We start from the raw sequence: 24,955 nt of genomic DNA on the forward strand, positions 1-24,955 counted from the left end.
GTTTTAAAAAATTTAATTTTTAAAATTTTTTCTCAAAGATCACATCGGGTAGTTTTTTTAAAATAAATTTTCACTTATCCTATACTTTGAAGCTATATAAAAGTTAATTTTTTTGCAAAACTACATGGAAGTCATGAACAGGACTGAGATTTTCAAAAGGCCATATCTAGAGCAATTTTTATCAAAAATAAGCACTCCAATATACCACCGGAACCGGGAAGATCTGAATTTTCTGATTCCAAGGTTAGTTTTTTCACAGGAATCCGTTTGTTTGACCAGTACAAGGTTTTCTATCAGGTACTTGAATTGCAACCATATTTAGACCAGGAAGTTCAGTTTTGATTTTTTGTTAAGGTAATGACCTGAATATTAGTAAAAGGCAATGGAAATGTAGTTAGGGTCAAATTTGTTTAGATTTACTCAGTAAAATCTCATTTTTACTGGCTTTTTCATGGGGCAATCAGGTATTTTGTTGACTTAAAGAGTTTTTCATCATTAAACATAGATATTTTCCATTTAGTTACAATGTAATGATGAAATAGAAAATCAGATCAAATGGGTAAAAGGATGAAAGAGGTTTTCAGTTGCACAAGATGGGATTTGAAATGGACACTTGTCGTCTTTAGTTTCAATCCGAGAATTCATCTCCTGGCTATATTATTCTTTATTTCTTCCATTTGAGAGCTTCCATCTTTTTGGACTGTGAAACCATTGTCGGTAGGAAATTTACAGTCATTCTGTGAGATCACTTCTTTGGATCCAGAACTATGATTCCACCTCCATTCTTCAGCATATTTCTCTCATGTGAGTAGCAAGTGTAAAGATAATATAGATAGTTCAGACATGTTAGGTGTTTTCATGTTTTGATTGCATGCTTTTAAACGTATGGTTTCAAGGAAATTAATACAAAGGAACAAGAATTTCATTAGTTTCTTTCTGATTCTCGTCTCCCTTATTAGTGATCTTCAATGTTTTACAATCCCTAAACAAAGATTTTAGGTTGTAATTGCAGCTCCTTAAGGCTGTATGTTAGCTCATTATTGCTTATAACCCAAGAGGTTATGTAAATGCTTCAGAGAATCATCAGGATTGCAGGTTTGCTGATGGAGATATCATGTAAGAATGAGGTTCAAATTGAGCATAGATGTCCATTTACAAGTTAGATGGATAGATCAGATATCTGAAGATACACATATGTCTTAGATATTCATATGTATGCATTTGATTCATGGATTTTCCCAATAGATAAGACACTGGTCGTTTACAAGATCACTTGTTCATGTTGCTGCATTTTAAGGGTTTTGTTGAATCAACATCATTAATCAAATGATCTTTACTTTTTATGTTGAAGAGCTATAATAGAACTAGCCCTCACTTAGCTTATGACTAGCATAGGTTTGCACCTAGCTACTGTAGATCTGTGTCATTTCATGAGCCTTTAGGAGATATAAGGGTTTTATCTGCTTCATATTAGATTCAGTGTATGCTTTGACAACTGGTACCATATAAAGAATCTATAGGTCTACCCGCCTAGGTTTTGTAGAGCCTGAAGAAGAAGAAGGGTCTAGCCTTATAGTTGGCCTGGTGTCTGAATGGGCATGTTGATAATGGGAGTTATCTTCCCCTAGATGTGTCATATTCTCATCAGGATAATTGAAAACCGGTAACGTTTTCAAACACCAACAAAATTGTGACTCTCCTAGGGAGTTGCATATAGAAAGAACCAAAATCTCTACCATGAAACAGATTGGATATAGCAAATCTAGAGCAAGATGTGTTCCCTTTTCCTTGCTGAAGTTTCATGTTCCCCAGTTAAGCTTTATTCATTATTAGCAGTATGTTGAAACTAGATGAAAATTGTGTTCTATGACTGTCATAGGTCTATCTTCAATCAGTCCAATTTGCAAATACTGTTGAGAAAGTTTTAGAGTCAAGAATTCGTTTATAAAGTGTAAATTCTTTTCAGGATGTCAATGATCTGCAAGTTTCTCCTACATTGAAGGTCTGGTTCAGATTTGTCAAGTGACAAATTATGTTTTATTTCTCACCAAGTGTGAGTGGCGACTCTTAAATCTCTGTTCTAGTGGTTCCTAGCTGATTTCATTGCAAAATTTTGAAGGACTTTCAGTTGTATGGGCAGATCTGAGACTGTTGATAGATCTTGGAAAAGAAGTTTTAAATTCTTGATAAGTTTTTAAAGTGTTCTTTGCAATATGCTATTATAAAATAATTGAAATGTAAAAGTAGATCACAACAATGGTTATTTTATTCCTCTTGTAAAGAGGTGGTGGCTCTACAAAGTTTGATTAGTGGTGTGAAGGATTTTCAGTCTTGCACCTGTGCCAAATCAGTAGATCGAAGTTTAGCATCAGCACTTGAGGTATTTTGATTTTCATGCTTCTTTTCATGAACGTCAAGTGTTTTAAAAGGGTTGCCTCTATTCAGTGGTTTTTAGCACTAGGATAAAGAGGTAGAAATTTCATTCTCAAAATGGATTCAGATTGTAGATCTAATAATACTCTATCAAGCTATGAAGAGGTACATGAAAATTTGTTTATGTTGTATGGAAAGCTTCATAGTCAAGTCATTTCTTCTATCCGAAGGAATGTGGGAAGTGTAGATGACTTAGATGCAATTCAGATTTACATGCAATTCAAGTTGGAAATCTTAGAGCTTCCCTTTTCAGCAAGACCCAGTGAATTATCATGGGCTTTTGTGTTTTTATTAGTCTTCATGCCTAATTCAGTACATTGGACAGTGAAAGCAAGGTTTGAAAAAATCCAATACTTTGAGAGAGTATTTAAAGAATGTGAAGGATATTTAGAAAAGAATGGTCATTGTATTGTTGAAATTGAAAATGTTGATAGTCATAGTGAAAGCAATGAGTTCTTCAGATTATCTGGGAAATAATTGCAATCAAGATGAAGAAGTTTGTGAAAGAGATCTGTTGAATACAAATGAGGTCTCAACCTTGTTGCAACATGAGTTTGAAAGATATGCATCAATGTGTGATTCAACTTCGCCTTTATTAGTGCGTGCATCTCGTGAGGATGATGTAAGATATGATGTATACCCCATTTTTGTTTCTCCTACATATCAACATTGTTATTCTTTTGAAGACTTTCAACATAAGCACGAAGATTTGTTTGAAGAAATGAAGACCAGTAGAGATGTATTTACTACTATCATGAATGATGTTAAATTAGATCTATGTTATAGAGATGATAAAAAGAGGTGGTTGATATCTTTTGATTTTGATTTAAAATTTAATGAAGAAAATCCTATGATTAATGTTACTAATGATGATCAGAGATCAGTTGGTTTTTTATCTGATCCAGATGGAGTATATGACAGTTATCTGCAATTACTTGAGATGAGATTTGATGATTCATGCAGTAAAGTGAATACCAACAATGGTACACATGAATCTATAGTTAAATCTTCTCTACAGGTTGGTGATTCTTATGCTAATGAGTTTGATGCATTCACAAGTATCTCTAGCAATTTCTTTGATAAGAATATTGATGCCAGTAGAGTTCCTACTGATGAGAATTTTAATGAAGATTCTTTTCATATGTCTGATGAACCTTTGTTTGAAGACTATGGTGATAATTTTTTAGTAAGTTTTAGATCTGATTCAGTATGTGATGACATGATACATGAAGTTGATTCAGATCCATTGTATTTTTTGAAGCTGGAGGCACAAGGTGAGTTGCAAGCCTTTAATACATGTAACTTGGTGAATGATGTAGAATATGAAGTCTTTGTGTTTCTGATCAGCGTGCATGAATCATTGTTGGATTTTGATTCTAAGTCCAGTTTGTATAATTATGAGCATGCTGATTTTTTCTCTCATAATGAGCATGAAGTAAAGGGTAATTTTGATATATGTATGCATTATGAGAATGAAAGTGTGAATTCAATTTTGCCAAGTGTTTTGCTTCAAAGTGCTAATCTAATTGGTGGAATTAATGGGAAAGAGAGTTTTAGTTTGCCTCAGAAGGATGTAAATGAAAATAAGGTTTATGATAGAGGTAAGGAGCTCTGAAACTTTTCGGTGGCCCGGGGCCATCACTTGTACATAGTAAAGTAGTTTCCCTATTTTAAATAAAGTTGTTCAAAAAAGTTTTGTTGTTCAGGTGTGTGGTTTGCTTCTTCCAAAGATCTAAAATCTTTCCATGCCCACAAGGGACATGCATCCCCAGACAGAGCCACTATTAGCACTCAAAATTGCAGTCCTTATTTTGAGCACTGTTGAGAAATTAAGCCCTATGAAAGCTTTTTGATGCCTATGCACCCGACTACCAGTCTGAAGCCTAAAAGGTGTTTAATGTTTCTAACACCCTTTTTTCATCATGTCTAACTGTTCCATGAAGTTAAATCATCATTCTGAGTCATTTGGCGAAGTCTTGCTTTCAGAAATTGTCAATCTTGCATTTTATAGTGTCAAACAGTGATAAGAAGCCCTGTTTACACCTTAATATCTTGCACCCAGATTCGCATCATGACTTGCCACTCTGGGAGTATCTAGTATCCATATCTGAAAACCTATGTTTTAGATTTTGAATCGTTTTGAGTCCGGTTGTCTAGGTTTTGAATCCCTCAAAGTCGGTTAGTTACTGTTTTCATGCTTTTGCACTTTGCACCTAATTCTGGGAAGCCCTATTTGACGTGCTATAACTTTGACCCAGTTGACCCAAATATTGACATTCCTTTTGTGTTTTATTGTAGACATCAGAGACTTGTTATGTTTCAATTTTTAAGTCTTGATGAATCCATTTGATATGTTTTTGAACGCAATTCCAAACACAATTTGTAACCTTTTACTGGTGTCAGCATTTGCAGATTTATCAGGACCCCTGTTCGAGACATTATAACTTGAGATCTGTGATTGCCTAGATCAAATGGTTTATTTCCCTATGTTCTACTCTAAAAATAGTCCAAGTTTGTCAGTTTTTAAGTCGTGACGAATTCGTTTGCACACTTTTCCAGGTCAATTCTATTCACAAAAAATGCTTTCTGTCAACATGTCCAGTTTGTAAAATTCTAAGCAGCCTACTTTGACTGATCGCCATTTGTGCCCTGTGATTCATCATGAACCCAAATGCATATTCATATTCACCTCATGACATAGAGTCAATGTCCCATTTTTCGTTTGCCCATGTGCTCATTTGCCTAGTTTTCCAAGCCACATCCAAACCCAGTTTATGGTATTCTGACATGTTTTGGTGCAGGTAATTCTGAAGGGGTGATTTTGATGGTCAATATCTTTTGACCTTGAATTCTTCATGAGATGAGATTCAACAAGGTAGAAGAATGCGGAACAAAGAGTCAGTGTGCCAACTTTCAGGACCTGATCAGAGATTTGAGTCAGTTTTTGAAGGCAGTCAATGAACCTTCTGACATGAAAATTAACAGTTTGCAAATCAGTGGTAAAGCGAGTTTTAACGATCAATCTGAGGTCAAAATTGTTTCCAATCAGTCTAAGAAGGTCAATAGATCAATTTGAGGATTCAGTTATTTGGGAACGAAATTTTTTTTTAACTAGACCCACTTTTGGGCCCGACTAAATTCATCAGATTTAGGACAATTACGAGGACAATATGTTTTAAAGCCACAGTCAAAAGGTAGAGAGTGAAGGGTTTAACCAATGTAGTCACTATTGTAAATTTGAGGAGCATGAAATAGAGTTGGGTACTTTTGACAAATTCTATTGTACCAAAAAAGTCAGAACCATTTCAAAGAGCAATCCATGCATAAAGGTAATATTTTTTACTTATTTTTGTCTCCTCTGTTTCCTCATTACTGAATACTCCCCATCTTTTTCTATTCTCTTCCCATGGGCAACACTTGCTAACCTGCATTTTGTTCCTCAGAGAGTGGGATTGCAATTAATTTGGGATTTCTTCAAGAAATGGAGCAAGATCTCACTCATCTTGACCATTTGATTGCCATTATTGATCAAAGTCTTGAAGCCATTGTAGCTAGAAGTGACAGGGCCCAACAGAACATTTCTACGCAAGAAGCTGGTACTTCCTCCACATTTGATTCTTGTATTAACTTTGGCAAGGATTTAGTCATCAAGACTTCAGTGCATGCGGAGAGAAATTGTTGCGTGGTGTGCTTCAAGTCTTCTTATAATCGTGAAACACGGAAAGTGATTGTTGAATTCTTAAAAGAGGCAAGCCACATTCAATTGTTAGGAACATGCCAAATTTAAGGCAGGGGAACAAAAATCACACCAAGCAGTAGTGGAGGTTGTGCATACTCTAAGTCAAGCATTAATGGCAACAGATAGAGGCGATTTCCACCAGGAGATCCCAGACATGGAAGGTACCTGATAGCCACTGCCATGTTCAAAGGAAAAATGAGCACCAAGGAAGTGAAGAGCAGTATCAACACACAATACAAAAGACCACACTCAAGTCACCAAAGATGAAAAGGTGAAGAAGCTGCAGTCAACAAGTTACAGAGTGCCAGTCAAAGAAAATAGGAAGATCACCATTCGCAGCGAAAAAAGGGCTGACCCACGCATTAGGAACTCATGCCAAAATGCATGATCAAACTTGGAAACAAGAAGAATAAGCCACACGAGAGCCACGAGCACTGTGGATTGCACACAGGGAGATGCTAGCATTTCTGAGTAGAGTCAATGACATGTAACAGAGGAACAAGAACGAAAACAATGATAAATTTTAATCCCATATTGGGGATACTTTAAACTTTTGGCAATATAAATAGAAAATTACTTATTTATTAAAATTTCTTAAAGACACAGAGTCTTTTGTGGATGTGAAAGGTTGCTTGTGGTGGAGTCGACCCGTGGGTGATGAAAGGAGTGAACGCCAGCTGGAGCAATCAAAGATAAAATTTTGATAGAACACGCAGTCCAAGGGTCAATGATGTCAACAAGAATGGGCGACCGAAAAATTCAACAAACCAGTGCCTCACTACTTCGCTAGCCGAGAAATCTTGGAAAATTCGGCTAGCAACATAGCGAGGTCGCCAGAAAACTCATAAATCTGGCTAAGTTTGTGAGACATTCATGACCGATGTAGCGGTGATGTGGCACCATTAGCGAATCAAAAATTAACAAGTGGGTTCCAGATGGTGATGATATGGCGGGAAATAGATCCGAGTGCTCAGATGTGGCCTGAGATGTTGCCACATGGCAGATTGAGTAGCCCTTGCTATTTCACCAAGCGAAAGTTGCAGGGAAGATAACATAGTGAGTTAGCAAAAAATTGACACATGTCGTCGACACAATGCAAGGTGGACAAATTAGCACGTAACACATGGCGATATGGTCAAACCAAGTTTGACTTGAGTGAAACATATGGGGGAATTTTCAAAGGTTTTAAAAAAATTAATTTTTAAATTTTTTTCTCAAAGATCACGTCGGTTAGTTTTTTTTAAATAAATTTTCACTTATCCTATACTTTGAAGCTATATAAAAGTTAATTTTTTTGCAAAACTACATGGAAGTCATGAACAGGACTGAGATTTTCAAAAGGCCATATCTAGAGCAATTTTTATCAAAAATAAGCACTCCAATATACCACCGGAACGGGGATGATCTGAATTTTCCGATTCCAAGGTTAGTTTTTGCACAAGAATCCATCTATTTGAGCAGTACAAGGTTTTCTATCAGGTACCTAAATTGCAACCATATTTAGACCAGGAAGTTCAGTTTTGATTTTTTGTCAAGGTAATGACCTGAATATCAGTAAAAGGCAATGGAAATGTAGTTAGGGTTGAATTTGTTCAGATTTACTCATTAAAATCTCATTTTTACTGGCTTTTTCATGGGGCAATCAGATATTTTGGTGACCCAAAGAGTTTTTCATCATTAAACATAGATATTTTCCATTTAGTTACAATTTAATGATGAAACAGAAAATCAGATCAGATGGGTAAAAGGATGAAAGAGGTTTTCAGTTGCACAAGATGGGATTCGAAATGGACACTTGTCATCTTCAGTTTCAATCTAAGAATTCATCTCCTAGCTATATTATTCTTTCTTTCTTCCATTTGAGAGGTTCCAATTTTTTGGACTGTGAAACCATTGTCGGTAGGAAATTTACAGTCATTTTGTGAGACCACTTCTTTGGATCCAGAACTGTGATTCCACCTCCATTCTTCAGCATATTTCTCTCATGTGAGCAGCAAGTGTAAAGATAATACAGATAGTTCAGACATGTTAGGTGTTTTCATGTTTTGATTGCATGCTTTTAAATGTATGGTTTCAAGGAAATTAATACAAAGGAACAGGAATTTCATTAGTTTCTTTCTGATTCTCGTCTCCCTTATTAGTGATCTTCAATGTTTTACAATCTCTGAACAAAGAGTTTAGGTTGTAATTGCAGATCCTTAAATCTGTATGTTAGTTCATTATTGCTTATAACCCAAGAGGTTATGTAAATGCTTCAGAGAATCAATAGGATTGCAAGTTTGCTGATGGGGATATCATGTAAGAATGAGGTTCAGATTGAGCATAGATGTCCATTTACAAGTTAGATGGATAGATCAGATATCTAAAGATACACATATGTCTCAGATATTCATATGTATGCATTTGATTCATGGATTTTCCCAATAGATAAGACACTGGTCGTTTACAGGATCACTTGTTCATGTTGCTACATTTTAGGGGTTTTGTTGAATCAACATCATTAATCAAATGATCTTTACTTTTTATGTTGAAGAGCTATAATAGAACTAGCCCTCACTTAGCTTATGACTAGCATAGGTTTGCACCTAGCTACTATAGATCTGGGTCATTTCATGAGCCTTTAGGAGATATAAGGGTTTTATCTGCTTCATAGTAGATTCAGTGTATGCTTTGACAACTGGTACCATATAAAGAATCTATAGGTCTACCCACCTAAGTTTTGCAGAGCCTGAAGAAGAAGAAGGGTCTAGCTTATAGTTGGCCTGGTGTCTGAATGGGCATGTTGATAATGGGAGTTAGTTGCCCCTAGATGTGTCATATTCTCATTAGGATAATTGAAAATCAGTAACATTTTCAAACACCAACAGACCTAGTTGACTAAAATGAGAAAATTCCTTTTACATTCCATTCTAGGGGTCAGACACTTGTGATGTTTCAGATTTGAGCCTATGATGTATTTGTTTGACTAGTTTTCAAATGTGATTCCAAATGTAATTTATGATGTTTTATTGGTGTCAAGAAAGGAAAATTGATTGGTACCCCTATTTGGGATGCCATAACTTTGATTCTATGATAGGTGAGATCAAATGGATTATACCACTATATTTTACTCTAAAAAATCTTTAAGTGTGCCAGTTTGCAAGTCTTGATGAATCCTTTTACACACTTTCCCAAGTCCATTCTATTTGTGAAAATCGCTTTTCTACCAGTGTTCCTAGTTTTGCAAATCCAAGTACCCCACTTTGACCACTTGCTAAATGCATCTAGTTATTTTTCATGAGACCTAATCATAGATTTATACTCTCCTTGTGAGAGTGAATTAATGCCCCATTTTTCATTCCCTCAAGTGTTAGTTTGACCCGTTTTCAAAGCCAAAATTGAATGTGATAAAAATTTGTGGTTTTCTAACATGTTTGTTTGTAGGTAGTTTTAAGTGAGCAAATTTGATGCTAATATCCTTTGACCCTGAAGCCATCATGACACAAGATCTGATAGAGTAAGAGAATGTGAAACGGAGAATTAGTGTGTCTAATTTTAGAGCTTAGTTAGGTGTTTTGGTCAGTTTTTAAAGCTAGTCAGAGGACCCCTCAGCACAAAATTGGCAATTTGTAGGAAGGATTAAAAGTGAGGTTTAAAAGATGATGTAGTGATGGAATTTGATTTTATTTAGTATGATGGGTTTAGTAGGCTAGTTTGAGATGTCAAGTGCTTCAGTTCAATTTATTTTTTATCAGGATCCACTTTGGGATTCGACTAAATTCAGTAGACTAATAGAACGTTGGGGATTTGAAATGTCCAAAAGATGTTATGAATTTTCAAACTTTTGGATTATATGATTAAAAAATGGGAACAAATGGGTGTGTTAATGTGCCCATACAATAAACATTATAACAAAGTTTTGAATATATGTTTACTTAGCAGATGTACAATGGAAATGCATTAAAACTCAAGAATCCATAGGAGAATTTTCAAATGGGGGCCAAGTTCTATTAGTGTATGCATAAAGATAATACCCATAAATTGGATTATCCTTGATAAAATTTTCTTGATGAACCTTTTTGGGGTAAAATGAGTCCCTCTTTTAGAGTAATTCAATGTTATTCACAAAGTGAAGCTAGTGTTTTATGCTAAAGGAAGAACTACATATTGGATATTTGGAAGGAGTCAAATATACTTGTGTTCAACACCTTTGAAGTCATTCATTTAGTTTCTCATTCTCTGTCATTGTCAATTTTAAAAGGTGGGTGGGTATGGTACCTTGTCATTCGCTCATTGCCAAGTCAAGATTTTTTATCCCAATCCACCCTTGTGTCCCCTCCTCACCTGTAAGCTATCATTTCCCAATCCACCCCTATTTATAATGTCTCCCTTTGTAGACCTCGCCACAAATGGATAGAGACAAATGGGAATAACTGAACCACATCTATAGAATACCAAAGCTTCAAAGCCAACGTGATACTCCTTGGTCAAGTGACCTATTGGGAAAAGAGGCCCTAACGAATAAGAACTTCTTGACTTATAGCTAGACTCCACCTGTGACTTATTTTGTGCTATCATTGATAGGAAGGGAGGATGGTGTGGAGAGGGGGGAAGGTCAGCCCCCAGGCTTATTTGGTTTTCTATTAATTGAAACTAAATTCCACTAAGGAAAACACAGTCGATATGTAGTGAATGAGAAGGAGGTTTTGAGTTTGGGAGGAGTATTGATGCCTTTCTATGTCATTGTTGTTCCATCAAATCAAGGGGAGGATATACTTTGTAGAGGAGAATTAATTGTCAAGTCTAATTATTATCCATCAAACTTCTAAAATGCATGTTTTATCCACCAATTTAAGCAGTTGCCATGTCTTTGATGTAAGAATCTAGACTGTCCATTGTCAAAATGTAGTTACACCTTCATTAATTTTTGTTATACCAGCCTAAACCTTCTTTTTTCCCCGATCTCGATTCTCCAATGATAGGCACAGAGCAATTTAAATTATTTGATGGTTGTATGTCATATTAGAAGTAGTGGACAAGCATAGAATTTGAATGAACAATCATACTTTTAGTCCCACATTCACTATGTTTGGGGTGTCTTAATCCTTTTTATACCCAAGTGCACACAGCATAAATGTCAAAAGCTTTATGCTTTATGAAAAAGGCTTCCCAAATGCTCATTGAGGGTCCATCTTGGCGACATGGAGGATATTTTAAACAAACAGGCAGGTGTGGATGGCTGATATGGCAGTATGACTGGACAACCAATGAACCAAAAGTGGACATGTGGTGCTAGAAGGATGAATTGTAGTGTGACACATAGTAGGATATCCCCGTCCTGGCATGGAAATTGAGGCAATCAAATGGGAAGGATGGACAGGTGTCGCAACATTGATATGTCGCTAGTGATGTGGTGATAACTAACTGTGATGGAGACATAGTGACAAGCTGCTACGTGGTGGGATCTAGTGATATGGAATTGATGATTTGGAATTGATGATGAGGTAGTGACATGGACAGAGGTGCCACATGTCACACGATTTGTTAGAAATATTAATCTTTCCTTGGATGTATTTAATTGGGATATTCCAAGGATCCCTAAATGTAGTTTGTCATATTGTACACATGTGGAGGACATGTCATCATTTGTCCTTTATTCCACATGTGAGGACAACTCATTTTTATAATTCCTTTATTAAGGAATTTAGTTTATCCTCCTTAAGAGGATTGTGACACTTTTCACACACCTATTATGAATGTGGCATTCATAGAAATGGGAGTTACACATGCGAACACATGCAACTCCTTTCTCATCTCTTTAAAAGAGATGCTCCTCTTTCTTTCTTCTTTACACATCACTTTGATGTTATTGCATTGAGCTATTTTTTGCTCCACCACTCTCTCTCTCTTTTCTCTAGGCATTTGCCTTCATTCATAATATTCACAAGGGGTTTTCTTTGCTTTCCCCTTATAAATCCTTGCCTCCATTGTTGAACCATCTTGGTGTATGCTCTTGAATTTTTCTTATCTCATGGTAACATTGTTTCACAATTAACTTACTTGGATTGCTTTCATTCCTTGCTATATCTTTTCATTTCTTACATGGTATCAAAGCTCGGTTACTAATCCTCATTTTAAGTTTTGTGTTGAAGGTTGCCATTCATTGGAGCACACCTTATTTGGAGACGTTATTGAGAGAAAAAGTTTGTGTTGTGGTTGTTTTCTCATTCTAACATCTTTTGTGTGCAGGTTTTATTTTATCAGCTTTTATCATTTTTTTACTAACCCTCTTTGGAAGGCTTCTCGCCAAAGGGTTTTCCTATCAAAATTTCAATTTTTTTGCTCTTGTTTTGGAAGGCGTGCCACCAAAATAAGGAGCATTTCTTACATAGCACTCATTTATTGTGCAAGTTTAGATTTTAAATATTTTAAATATTTATTTTAATAGAAGAGTAGCATTTCATTTGTGCCATTTTATAGATTAATTTCTTTTTAAATTAAAAAATTCCCTAATAATATTATTGTAGGAAATACTTGGGATTTATTATTATCCTACTTTCAATAGACTTATTTAAACTTAAATATATCCAATTCATATTTTTTAAACAATTAAAATATTTTTTAAATTTTTATCTTGATATATCTATTTTAAAAATTAATATTTCTTGAATCTATGAGTTTTTAATTTTTTTTAGTATCTCTATTTTTTTTTCTATCTTTCTTTACTAGTTCTCTTTAGCTCTTTTTTAGAATCTTCCCATTTTTCTCCCTTATCGTTGATCTTCTTATCTCTTCTTTCTAGTTTTTTAGTTTCTTTTTTGTCGAACCTGCCTGATCTTCGTTGATCTTCTTTGTTTTTTTCATTTCATCTCTCTGCATTCCTCTTCATTTAGATTCTCGTTCAGTCATTTTCTCCAAATCAATTTGGAGGCGTAGGGTTTTCTTTTTTGAGGTGTAGAGTTTGTTTGCTATAGACGCTTTGGTAGGAATCTTCAACGTATGCATTTACCTTCCACATTCATTGCTCCATCGCAGCAGATGGAAGCGGTCAATAAGGACATGACCTGTGAGACCAAATGGTTTAGATCTATTTAAATTGGGCATTTGCCTTTGTTTGCCGCAACCTAAAACCCTCTGTCATCTCCTTTCTTCTGTGACTGCTCTTGTTATTTTTTTGGTATATGAAGTCATTTTTTTTTATGTTTTCTTTCCAATAGACTTCTTAAGTTTATTTTTACTATAGGTGTATTTCGATCTGTGAAATGTTTATCTTGAAATTTTTTTAAGTTTGTTTCATGTTTTTATCATTTGGGATATTATCTGTTTAAGTCATTTTTTCCAGAAAGAAAGTATTACGTGTTTTAAAAAGACTTTTAAGCTTTTAAAATTAGTGTATTAAGTAGCACGTTTTTTTTTCAAAACTATTACGTTTTTATCAAAACAAAACATATTAAGTATTCATTGGTTTTTTTTAAAAGCTTTTATTCATGTGTTTTTTTTAGCACTTTATTTTATTATTAAACCTTGTTTTTTTTTAAAGCTCTCTTGATTAATTTAATAAATCTTTTTTGTTAGAACTATTGGTCTTATTATCAAATATTTTTTGCATTAACACATTTAGATATATTATTGTACATTTATTAGGATCAAAAGTGTTGTTATTTTGTGTATAATTTAATCTTTTAATCTACTAAGTAGTCTCATTATAAGGTTATAAAATTAATTGATAAATTCATCATTTGAGCTATTATAAAAAAAAATAAATCATTTTACATCATTATGAATCATTATTATAACTCATTAGATTCCTTTTAATGCAATTACCATTTAATCATTATATAACACCTATGCATTATTCTTTTGTTATAGGTTAATAATCATTTCTAACATCTGCTTGCAGAGTTCTATCATTCTATTTCACCTTAATAATTAGTAATTATTATTCTAACGTTTCTTTGCAGGGTTGTATCATTTTTTTTTTCGAAACTTCATCATTGTTTCCTCAACCATTTTTTTAATTCATTCTAGTTAAAAAAAATTTAATTCATACTTCTATAAGGGGGACATTTTTTTTTCCATAAAAATGTCAACCTTAATTCCAGAAATAAAACTTAATCATACTAATTATCATTCTTGGAAAACACACATTTCATTTATTTTTCATTTTAAACACCTGTTCGAGATAGCCACAGATCCTTCTGTTGAACCTGGTTCAACAGCTACCCAAGATGAAAAAGATACTTGGAAAATTAAAAATGAAGAAGCTTTAAGATTAATTGGTATTTCCATTATTCCAGATTTATATGTGTTAATTGCACACTGTTCTAAAGCTCATGATGCCTAGTTAATTTTGCAAACCAAGTATGACAGTGGAGATGAATATCGCAAAATACAGTTGCAGGATCAACTTGAAGATCTCAAGTATACAGATTTTAAGACTATGGATGATTTTTTGTTAAAATTTGATTCTATTAAAAGCCAAATTATTGCTTTAGGTGTTCAATTAGATGACATTCATTTAATTCATATTATTTTTAAAAAGTGTCTTCCTAGATAGTTTCAACAATTTATAACTAATGTTCATGCTCAGCTTGCTATTCCTACATTAACTACTCAGTTAACTTTTTTTTTTTTTCAAACTTTATTAAGACAGGAAGAAGCTAAGCTAATTCAGTTTGGTACTCTTAAATCAACTAAACATGCATTTATGTCTCGAAATTCGAATAGTAATAACTTTTTTTCAAATAATAATAATCATCATCATAATAATCACAATCACTATAATAATAATTCCAATAATACATCTACTGTCAAACATAAAAATAATCACAATAACCATAACAATCATCATAATCACAATCGTAATAATAATAATAATAATAATCAAAGGAATCATTCAAATTCCAAACCCCACTATACTTATTGTGGGAAAGATGGTCATGTAACTAATAATTGTTTTAAAAAACAAAAAGATAAGCAACCTATCAATAACAATGATCAACACTCTCATCCATCTCGTCATGCTTTTACTGTTAGTTATAATGTTCCTAAAAATTTAGAATGGATTATTGATACTGGCACATCTCAACATGTTACTTATCATAAAGAAGTGTTTGATTCTTTAAAACCCGATCCTTCTAATATTCCAATTCAATTAGCTGATAATCATAGTTGTAAAGTTGAAGGATTTGGGAATGTTAGTATTTCAAATAGAAAATTACATGATGTCCTTTATGTTCCTGAGTTGAAATATAATCTTCTTTCTGTTGTTAAATTATGTCAAGATTATAAAATTGAATTTTATAAGGATATGTGCTATGTTATTGATCCTAACACTAATGAAGTTGTTGCTAATGCTAAGTTAGGCCATGATAATTTATTTCAATTTTCTGGGTTCACCTCTTCAAGAAACTCTATGCACAAAGATATTGTTTGTAATATCGAGTATGAAAAGCTTGCTCATTTGAATGCTGATCATATCTCATCTAATATGGTTGAAATTTTACCTCCTATTGCTCCATCTAAGATTAATCATGTTACTAACAAAGTGCAAATAGTACGAAATGTTTGTATTGTAGAAAATAATCCACATGACTCATCTAATACTCAAAATGTACAATTTAGTGAAAGAAAAATTGTGTTAGTGGAGGACCAACCTCCTTCTCTAAACCCTACTCCTCATATATATACCTTTATTCCTCCTATTATTTCTTACAATGGTAATGATACATTTTTAGATCATGGTAATAATGCTAATGTTGATAATGGTAATCAACCTAATGTTGAATCAAATGGTACATTCATACATCATGATTCTTCCTCCATTGATAAATCTATTAAGAGAAAAACTAAATGGTTTCAAAAATTACTTAGTAAACAAGATCAATTTCTAGAATGGGTGGACTTCAACCTAGGAGGATTAATTACTGCAAATATTGTTTGATGCTAATAATTCTCTTTCATCATCTTTGGCATTTTTCTTTAGTTTGTTTCTTAGAAATTATGTTCTATTTATGATCTTAATTGTCCTTGCATGATTTCATACCACGATATTTTAGGTATATCTATTCATGTGTATATATGGGGGCCCACATATATATCCTGATAAATATACAAATTATTGTGTCTTTATGACTTGTCACTTATTAGTGCATTCTTATTTATTTCACATTTGTAATTTTTTTTAGCTCTTTCTTATTCCTTGGGATTATGAGTTATTATACACTATTGCCTTCATCATTTATTTTGTTCTCCTGATTGGCACATAAGTGCAGTATATGCTTTTCTAGCATCATTCTATTGCCATATTGACACTTTATGGTCTATACCATTTATTCTTGGAGTTTCCCTCCAATTTCAGTTAATTTGACTCATCTTGAAGGCATTTTACTCTTATTTGAAGACAATCTATTGTTAACACTCATACTCCTTCCCTTTGGTATCTTTGAAATCATGTCATGTTATGTATACTTCATTGCTTAAATCATTAGTCGTGCAGGTTATGGATTGATCACCCATTAACTTGTCGTGAAATAACTTATTAGTGGACTGTCTATATCCACATGATTGATGCATTGTTGATGTTGAGCTCATTATTTGGCCTTGTCTATGGTCATTTGTGTCTTGTATATTCCTTTCTTGAGAGCTTTGATAACATATGTGTTCTTTGAAAAATATGATTTATTTTGATTAGTTTACATTTATATTTATCACTATATTTCAATTTACTCCATGAAAAATTTTCTAACTTGAATATATGATAAAATTCTCCTCATGGATAGTTGCCTTGTTTCTTGTTTCCATGCTTCAGGTAATACATCGTGGCACATACAAGACCTCTTGAAGATGTATCACACTTGAAGGACTATCCACTTCTCTTGGCTCTCCAACAATGTACCCATGCTAATACGAGACCTCTTGCACGATTGAAGATATTTCAAAAAAATCAAGTTGTATTATTGTAAATTGGGTTTAACTCCCTTTGATGTAAGCTCCCCAAGTAAAGATTAAGGGGGGATGTTAGAAATATTAATCTTTCCTTGGATGTATTTAATTGGGATATTCCAAGGATCCCTAAATGTAGTTTGTCCTATTGTACACATGTGGAGGACATGTCATTATTTGTCCTTTATTCCACATGTGAGGACAACTCATTTTTATAATTCTTTTATTAAGGAATTTAGTTTATCCTCCTTAAAAGGATTGTGACACTTTGCACACACCTATTATGAATGTGCCATTCATAGAAATGGGAGTTACACATGCGAACACATGCAACTCCTTTCTCATCTCTTTAAAAGAGATGCTCTTCTTTCTTTCTTCTTTACACATTACTTTGATGTTATTTTATTGAGCTATTTTTTGCTCCACCACTCTCTCTCTCTTTTCTCTAGGCATTTGCCTTTATTCATAATATTCACAAGGGGTTTTCTTTGCTTTCCCCTTATAAATCCTTGTCTCCATTGTTGAACCATCTTGGTGTATGCTCTTGAATTTTTCTTATCTCATGGTAACATTGTTTCACAATTAACTTACTTGGATTGCTTTCGTTCTTTGCTCTATCTTTTCATTTCTTACACCATCGCTATGTCATGATGATGTGGCAAAGTGTTGAGGTTTCATGCAAGATAGTGACACAATCAAGGAGCAACATGTGGCGCTCAGGTGGAAAACTTGTCTAGAGGATGCTGATGAGGCAGTACAAACCAATTGTAGAAGGGTACGTGGTGATCAAGGCTAAGGTGGTAGTTGCAAGTTAGACACACCAAATTGTGCCACGTGGCATAAAATTGACAATGTCACTACGTCGCCAAGGAAAGATGTAAGGAGGTTAAGCATGGCAACATTGCAATCCAATCAGAGGTTGCCATGTGGTAGCGTGCCTAGTTAGACGCCGTAGAGTGAGGACCAATGAAGTGGCGCCATGTGGTGCCTAGGTGGAAAAGGTACTAACAAGACATGAAGATGGTGCAAAGGCCAACCAATCATGTGATGGCACATGTCATGTTCGATCAAACCTAGTTTGACCTAGATTGGAAATTGAAGTAAAAGATTTAGAATGCAAAAAATCAAATATTTTATTATTTTCTTCAAAAAGCACATATAGGGTCATTTTAAATAAATAGAGGTTGTATTCTAAAGTTTTAACCTTAGGAATGGATGAATTTTTTAAAATAAAATGCAATCATGTCATGCATTTTGAGCCTGGTTCTGAAATGGACATCCTAGGTATCTCTGATAAGCCAATATAGGACTATCATATACCATCGAAAAGCTCTCGAAATGAATTTTCTAGTTTTGAGGTTTGTTTTTGCATAGAAGCCATATGTTTGAGCTATTTAGAGTTTTGTACCAGGTGCTTATTTTTCAACCACATTTTGTTAGTGTAGTTCATATTTTGATTTTTTGGAAAAATAGTGAACTGGGTGTGTGCCAAAGCTAGTAAGAATGCAATTAGTAATGTTTTTTCACTCTCACATCAGTTTAGTAGAATATTTTATCAGCATTTCATATGCATACCTAATATTTTTGTCATAATAGGGTTTCTCATTAGTTAGAGGATATATTTTGGGTTTGTTGGAGCACAATGATGAGATTCTTTTTAGATTTCAGTTGTAGACAAAAGATAGATATTTTGTAGTAGTTGGGGATAGATATTCAAGTGGACATGTGTCACTTCCAGATCAGATCTGAGGTTTCATTCCTCTTATATGTCTTTCTCTTTCTTTCTCATTGTAAGAGTTGCTTGTAGTAAGTCTGTGATACCACGAGGTTGGATCCAGAGCTCTATTTCCACCTTTCTTTAGCATTCTCTCTTGTATAAACAATAGTAAATGAAGTTAATGTAGATAGTTTTGATCTATTTAGTAGTTTTATGGGTCATTTATATGCATCTTGAATGTATAGTTTCAAATAAATGAATACAATGAGAAACAAACTTCTTAGTTTCATTTTGATTCTCGTCTCTTATGTCTGTAATTTGCAATATTTTGTGGTTTAGGGATAAAGAATTTAAACCCTTTTGCAGCCCCTTAAGGTTGTATGTCTTATATGTTTTGTTATTGGAACAAAGAGCCAAGTAAATGCTTGATATATTTGACAAGGTTGCTAGTTATTTGAGAAGGATATTTCATGAGAATGAGGTCTTTATGAACATTGATGTCTAATTCATAAAGTGATAGGATAGCTCTGATATCTTGATGTATGAAATATGTCACTAGTATCATAGATGTATGTGTGTGGTTTATGGCACTACCCAATAGATAAAGCACTAATCAGCTACAAGATCAACATGTTTCTTACTGTTGGATATTTGGGATCTACTGAAATTAAATTTATAATTATCCATTTCTCTTTTTATTTAAGAGCTGAAACTCACTCAACTTGTGGATTTCATTGGATTTGCAATTTGCTATTGCACATCTTCATTATTGCATGAGTATAGGAGAAATAAGAGTTTCATCTGCTTTGTCTAGATTCAATTGCATGCTTTGACACTAGTACCATATGAAGAATCTATAGGTTCACCCGCCTAGGTTTTGAAGAGCCTGAAGTAGAAGAAGGTTATAGTCTTATAGTTGGCCTTGGTGTCTGAATGTGTATGTTGTAGATGGGAAGTAGTTTCCCCTAGATGTATTCTGTTCTTATTGGAGATTTTGAAACCTAACATTTTAAAACACCAACAGTCACAATGTGTGAGCCATCAAAGGGATAGATGTCACTTTTCATGGGTGTAAATATCACCTATTTTTGAGAAGTTGAAGTCACCTTCTTACTCGTCAATTTTCCCTCGCCTCTTTTCTATACATGTATCCACTCCTCTAATTTGTTACTAATTCATGCTATTGTGTGCTTTGCCAACACTATTTTTCTTATCGGGTATATTCTCTTTGAGTATCTATTATATTATTTAATTCTCTCATCATATGTATTGATACTTTTATAATATCTATTCATACCCCTTGGTTTCATCTAATATAATTCAATTTTTAAATTTTTTTAATATTAATTTAACTCAAATCATTTTCAAATCATATTTATCATTTTATGACAAATTTACTTATTCACAAAATTTTAATAACTCTAGTAAAATCAGAGTAACGAGAATCGCGCTGAAATCGCGTGAATCGTCGATTCAGCGATCAGATTCATGCACCCCAATTTTTTTGGAGTCGAAAATCGTGATCGGCGATTTCATCAGGTGAATCGCCTGAATCGCATGTATCGGCGATTCACTCAAAAAATCGCCTGAATCGCCATTAGAAATCGCCAAAAATCGGCTGGCAACAGCATGCATGTTTAGTTGGAAATAATTAAAAAATCACTTATGTTTTTTGCTTTCTTTTTTACCTTTCCTCTTTGTTATAACCCTAAAGGGCCTTCTAATTGTTAAGCATGACTAGAAGAGAGGAGAAGAGAAAAGAAGAACCATAGGTTATTTAAAAAAAAAAAAAAAAAAAAAAACCACGACAAATAAAAAATGTTTAGAATGCATAACAGATGATGCCCAAGGGAAGGGAAAGACATAATCAGGTAGTAAAACATCAGCGGTTCCCAGAAAGAGTGTGGGCTCAGAAGAAAATCACAAAAACATTGTGTTCCATATAGTTTTGTGTGGGTTTCAGAGTGCAAATTTGGTTTTGGCGACGGGGGCACTACCCCTCGACCCTGCCTTGTATCACGACAAAGAGCGCGCCCGAGGGCGCTGCCCCTCGACCCCGCTGGGGGCGTTGCCCCCTAGACCCCCAGTCGCTGCGGTTATCAGTCGTGGGAAGTCTCACCAGTTGATGAGACTTGAAGCTGTTGCAGGCATGGAGTGTCTGTGGTGGAGAGAACAATAGAGCAAGCCTTTCGAGAGGGGTGATATGCTTTGAAGCACTTGGAGTAGGTGTTGGATGTGAAGCTGTCTTATAAAAACTCTTTACCCCATGTGGTAAACACAAACTTCCATGTTTATATATGTTAAGTTTCAACTTCTATTTGATGATGTTATAGTGTGTTTAAGTTATATTCAATAAAGGGTGCATGAAATAAGTCTTAAATTGTTAAAATCTCTACATTTAAAGGGTTTTTTCAAATTTGCCGATTCATCGCCGATTCACCGGCGATTCACCCCCGATTCACGATTCGATTCGGCCGTGCCGATTCCGATACGATTCTGATTCTCGTTACTTTGAGTAAAATACAAAAATGTTAAGTGTACTTTATTCTACCATTATACGTAGAAGAGGAGAAGATTCAAAGTCCTTATTCACTATCCCACCTTGTTACAACAAAGTAATACCAAATTTGTACCAAGGTCCCTGTGTCCGTAAGTGGTAGCGAAAATATCATGAGTGGGGCGGGGGGGCCTTATCTAACTTCATCTGCGAGGACATAGAAGATCGGAGGTCAGTCAGGTACCTGACCTGCCTGACTGACCTTGGTATGACTCTATCACGAGAACCATAAACACTTTCATGTGAGTCCCACTGACTTCTCATCTGCACATGCTGCATTCAACTACAAGACAGCAAATAACTGTGACCCATAATAAATTCTAGTTTAGACCGTCATTTGGGTTTTCAGAACACTACTTAATTAGGCAAAATCATAACAATATGGACGTTAATAGGACTCAAGGTTGCATATACCAAGTGTATGATATGCACCCCCCTCTCTCTCTCTCTCTATTTAGTGTTTTTCCATCTCCTGGAGTAATTGAAATGCAATGGCCAGCTGCAAGGATCTTAGATCGATTAACAATGCACCTGTTCATTGCAAAAGTCCTGCAAAGATCAAGCCTCCAAGCTCCTCTGTAAGTGCTATTTTCTTCAATTATTCAATCTATAGGCCTTTATGAATGGAAACCAAAAATTGTTACAACATTGGAAGACACTGTAACAAAGCAATTGTAGATTGACTAGATTCTGAGCAAAACAAAAATGTTTCATAATTGAATGTTGGTGTCTGCTAGAAGCTCTCAAAACAATTCTTAAGTTTTACTCCATGGACTATGGAAAACTCATGCAAACTATTCATGTAAATCTTGTCCTGCAAAAAATCAGGCCCTCAAGCTCCCCAGTAAGAGCTATTTTTTTCAATTATTTGATCCATAGGCTTTTAGGAATGATTTTTTTTTATTGAACTTTGGAAGACACTGTAACAAAACAGCTCTAGATCGACAAGATTCTAAGAAAAACAATAATCTCGCATAATTGGATGTGTTTGTCTGTTAAAAGCTATTGATATTGTTTCTGAATTCGCTGTGTATTTTTATTGAATTCAGAGCAATCTTATACTACATGTACTGTGAAAATACATCTCTCTTACTTTAATGGGATGTCCAAGAAAAATGGAGTAGACCAAGTGGGTTTGCAGATCCTACAAGTCCAGTTGTCTGAACCCTTCAGACACAAAATATACAATACAATCTTCTTCAGACCCAGTACTATCTAACTTCACACATCTAGATCTCATAAACCCTCATGATCATTGGACCTCCTGGCGGCTACTGGGTCTCTTTCCCTATATGTGTAATTGTCTATGGGTTTTCTAGAATTTTCTGGGTTTTGGTTGTGTTTTTTTACTATTAAATCATATCAGTAATTTACTCAGCTATGTATCTAGCTGTTGCTATGTTTTTAACACTTGGTAGGTGTGGTATTTAGCCATTGCAGACTTGTGAAGAGGTGAGCCCTCAGGGTGAAAAGATTCAACCTAAAATGATGTCAACTGCGATGTGGGAGAAGTTGGAAGAGGAGATTGGGAAAGAAGGTCCCACTATAGCCACAAGAACTGGACCTGGATTATTTACAAGAAGGGTTAGCAGTGTGTCCTCAGTGAGATCATCAATGGATCATTCTCCTTCTTGTGGTCAAAACCCTAATCAGCATCAGCATACTCCTAACCCGGTTCATCATCATATGGTTTCTAACATTGGGGTTTCCTGCAACAGATGTCGGCCTGCATTTAAGAGCAAAGGGAGTCCATCCATGATTCCTTTGCCAGAATTGCAAGACATGATTGGATTGCCCAATAAAAACCCAAATAACAACGGCAATGGCAATGGCCTTCTCAAATCATGGTTCTTTTCTAGAACAAAAAAGACACCCCCAAGAAACTCGAAAGAAGAAGCCTATTCATTGAGTCCTTCCATCACGAGCATTGAGGGTTTGAAGCACAAATTAGTGGAGGCCAACATAGGGAGAGATATTGCAATGAGTGAGGTTGCCCAATTAAGGTCATCTATGGTAGAGTTGGAGAAGAAACTGAGGGAATTAGAGTTCCATTGTCAGGACCTCAAGCATGCTTTTAATGGTGGTGGTGTTACTTGTCCTGAAAGGCCTGAAATCGGTACAAAGGCCTTAAATTCCATGCATGTCTCATATGAAACAAAAGTGAAATGTTTTCTTCAAGTTGTATCTGAAGCAAGGGTTTCTGTAAGACAGTTATGCAGAAATCTGGTGATATCAATACATGACAATGATGGTAAAGGCCTAGAGAAGCTCACCTCCTTGTTGCAACCATTTGATGTGCATGTTGGTCCAAGAATAACTAAAGTTGTAATGTACCACTTAGAAGCTCTCCTGAATCAGGCCTTGTATGAGGATTTTGAGTGTTGCAATTTTCAGAAAAATGGTGCTCAGATGGTTCTAGACACCTTTGAGAGTTGTGCCATGAATTATAGGTGTTTCAATGCATTGAGAAATTTGAGCTGGGATGAAGTTCTTATAAAGGGAACAAGGTTCTTCAGTGAAGATTTTAGCAGGTTCTGTGACCAGAAGATGGGCTTGATTGTTTCTATGCTCAACTGGGCGTGTGCTTGGCCTGAGCATCTGCTACAAGCATTTTTTACTGCAGCAAAATATGTGTGGCTTGTTCACTTGGCAGCATTTTCTTTTCAGCCCCCACTTGTTATTTTCCGAGTTGAAAGATCCACAAAGTTTGACTCTGTTTACATGGAGGACATTGCTGCCGACAGACAAACAAAACAGGGCAATGCAACTGTCAGAATTATGCTGATGCCAGGATTTTATGTCCATAATAGTGTAGTAAAGTGTAAGGTTTTATGCAGTTATATATGATGTTATTGTCATTGCAAGCCTTATTTGTACTATCTAAGATAGTCTATTCTTTAAGATTAGAACAATACACAGCTATAGAGAAGTTAAATAGATGTGCGAAGCTCCCATGGCTTTTCTTTAATATGATATTATGGTTTGACTTTTTTTTTTTTAAATGTAAAGATATTTTTCCTTATTCAAATAAGGAGGCAATGTAAAGTATTGTTGATTGTTGCAAATACAAAATAATTGTTCTAGATATGTGAAAAAATAAATTATGGTTCTAACAATTTCAACTGTCTGCAAGTCTATTTTTCATCTTATCATAATCTAATTTTTATCATGTTTATGAAATAACTAGATCGTACGTATGTAGTTTAGCCTTTTAAAAATGAAGTGGCATACTTGTATTAGAAAAAATGTTACAAATCTATTTCCAAGAACTTTGTGTACTAAGAAAATACCAAAATATACTTAAATATCTTTAACTACGTCTTAACTACATTGTTAGGATGCACAACTTTTTATTAGATACATATTCTACACACCATAGAAATTTGACCGATGTTGGCTTGATCTTCACCTTTCAAAATCATTTGCTATCTATTCCACTTTTAAAAGGTTTTAAGGAAAAGGGAAGTAAAACCCTAAAAAACAATGAAGACACCGATTCTTGCATTAAAGTGTTAAAATTCAGATGATAATGCTTCTACCCATATAGAATTGGTTTTTATATAAGTTGATGAAGTTAAGTTCCCCG

The 24,955-nt window shown here is 34.6% G+C and overlaps 1 protein-coding gene across 2 annotated transcripts; it reads left to right on the forward strand.

Annotated features, from left to right (window-relative positions):
* The first annotated feature begins 21,486 nt into the window (after nucleotides 1-21,486).
* Nucleotides 21,487-24,485, forward strand: LOC149541131 (IRK-interacting protein-like). Of its 2 annotated transcripts, none has more exons than XM_089799830.1 (2): nucleotides 21,487-21,947; nucleotides 22,810-24,485. In XM_089799830.1, the coding sequence occupies exons 1-2, from the start codon at nucleotides 21,861-21,863 to the stop codon at nucleotides 24,214-24,216; spliced, it is 1,494 nt and encodes a 497-aa protein (XP_089655956.1). In that variant the 5' UTR covers nucleotides 21,487-21,860; the 3' UTR covers nucleotides 24,217-24,485. The 2 variants fall into 2 exon arrangements, with proteins under 2 accessions (XP_089655956.1, XP_089655955.1); XM_089799829.1 differs by having other exon boundaries at nucleotides 21,490-21,947; nucleotides 22,801-24,485.
* Nucleotides 24,486-24,955: the final 470 nt, after the last annotated feature.

The sequence above is a fragment of the Cupressus sempervirens genome, chromosome 9 (genome assembly GCF_028749045.1).
Source record: "Cupressus sempervirens isolate cs-2001-9-10 chromosome 9, ASM2874904v1, whole genome shotgun sequence".
NCBI classification, from domain to species: Eukaryota; Viridiplantae; Streptophyta; class Pinopsida; order Cupressales; family Cupressaceae; genus Cupressus; species Cupressus sempervirens.

What these genes read in the sequence shown, in the direction of transcription:
- LOC149541131 (XM_089799829.1), top strand. Translation starts at nt 21,861, where the DNA reads ATGGCCAGCTGCAAGGATCTTAGATCGATTAACAATGCACCTGTTCAT. An exon ending in TCAAGCCTCCAAGCTCCTCT is followed by an intron (nt 21,948 to 22,800) that starts GTAAGTGCTATT and finishes TGTGGTATTTAG; the next exon opens with CCATTGCAGACTTGTGAAGA.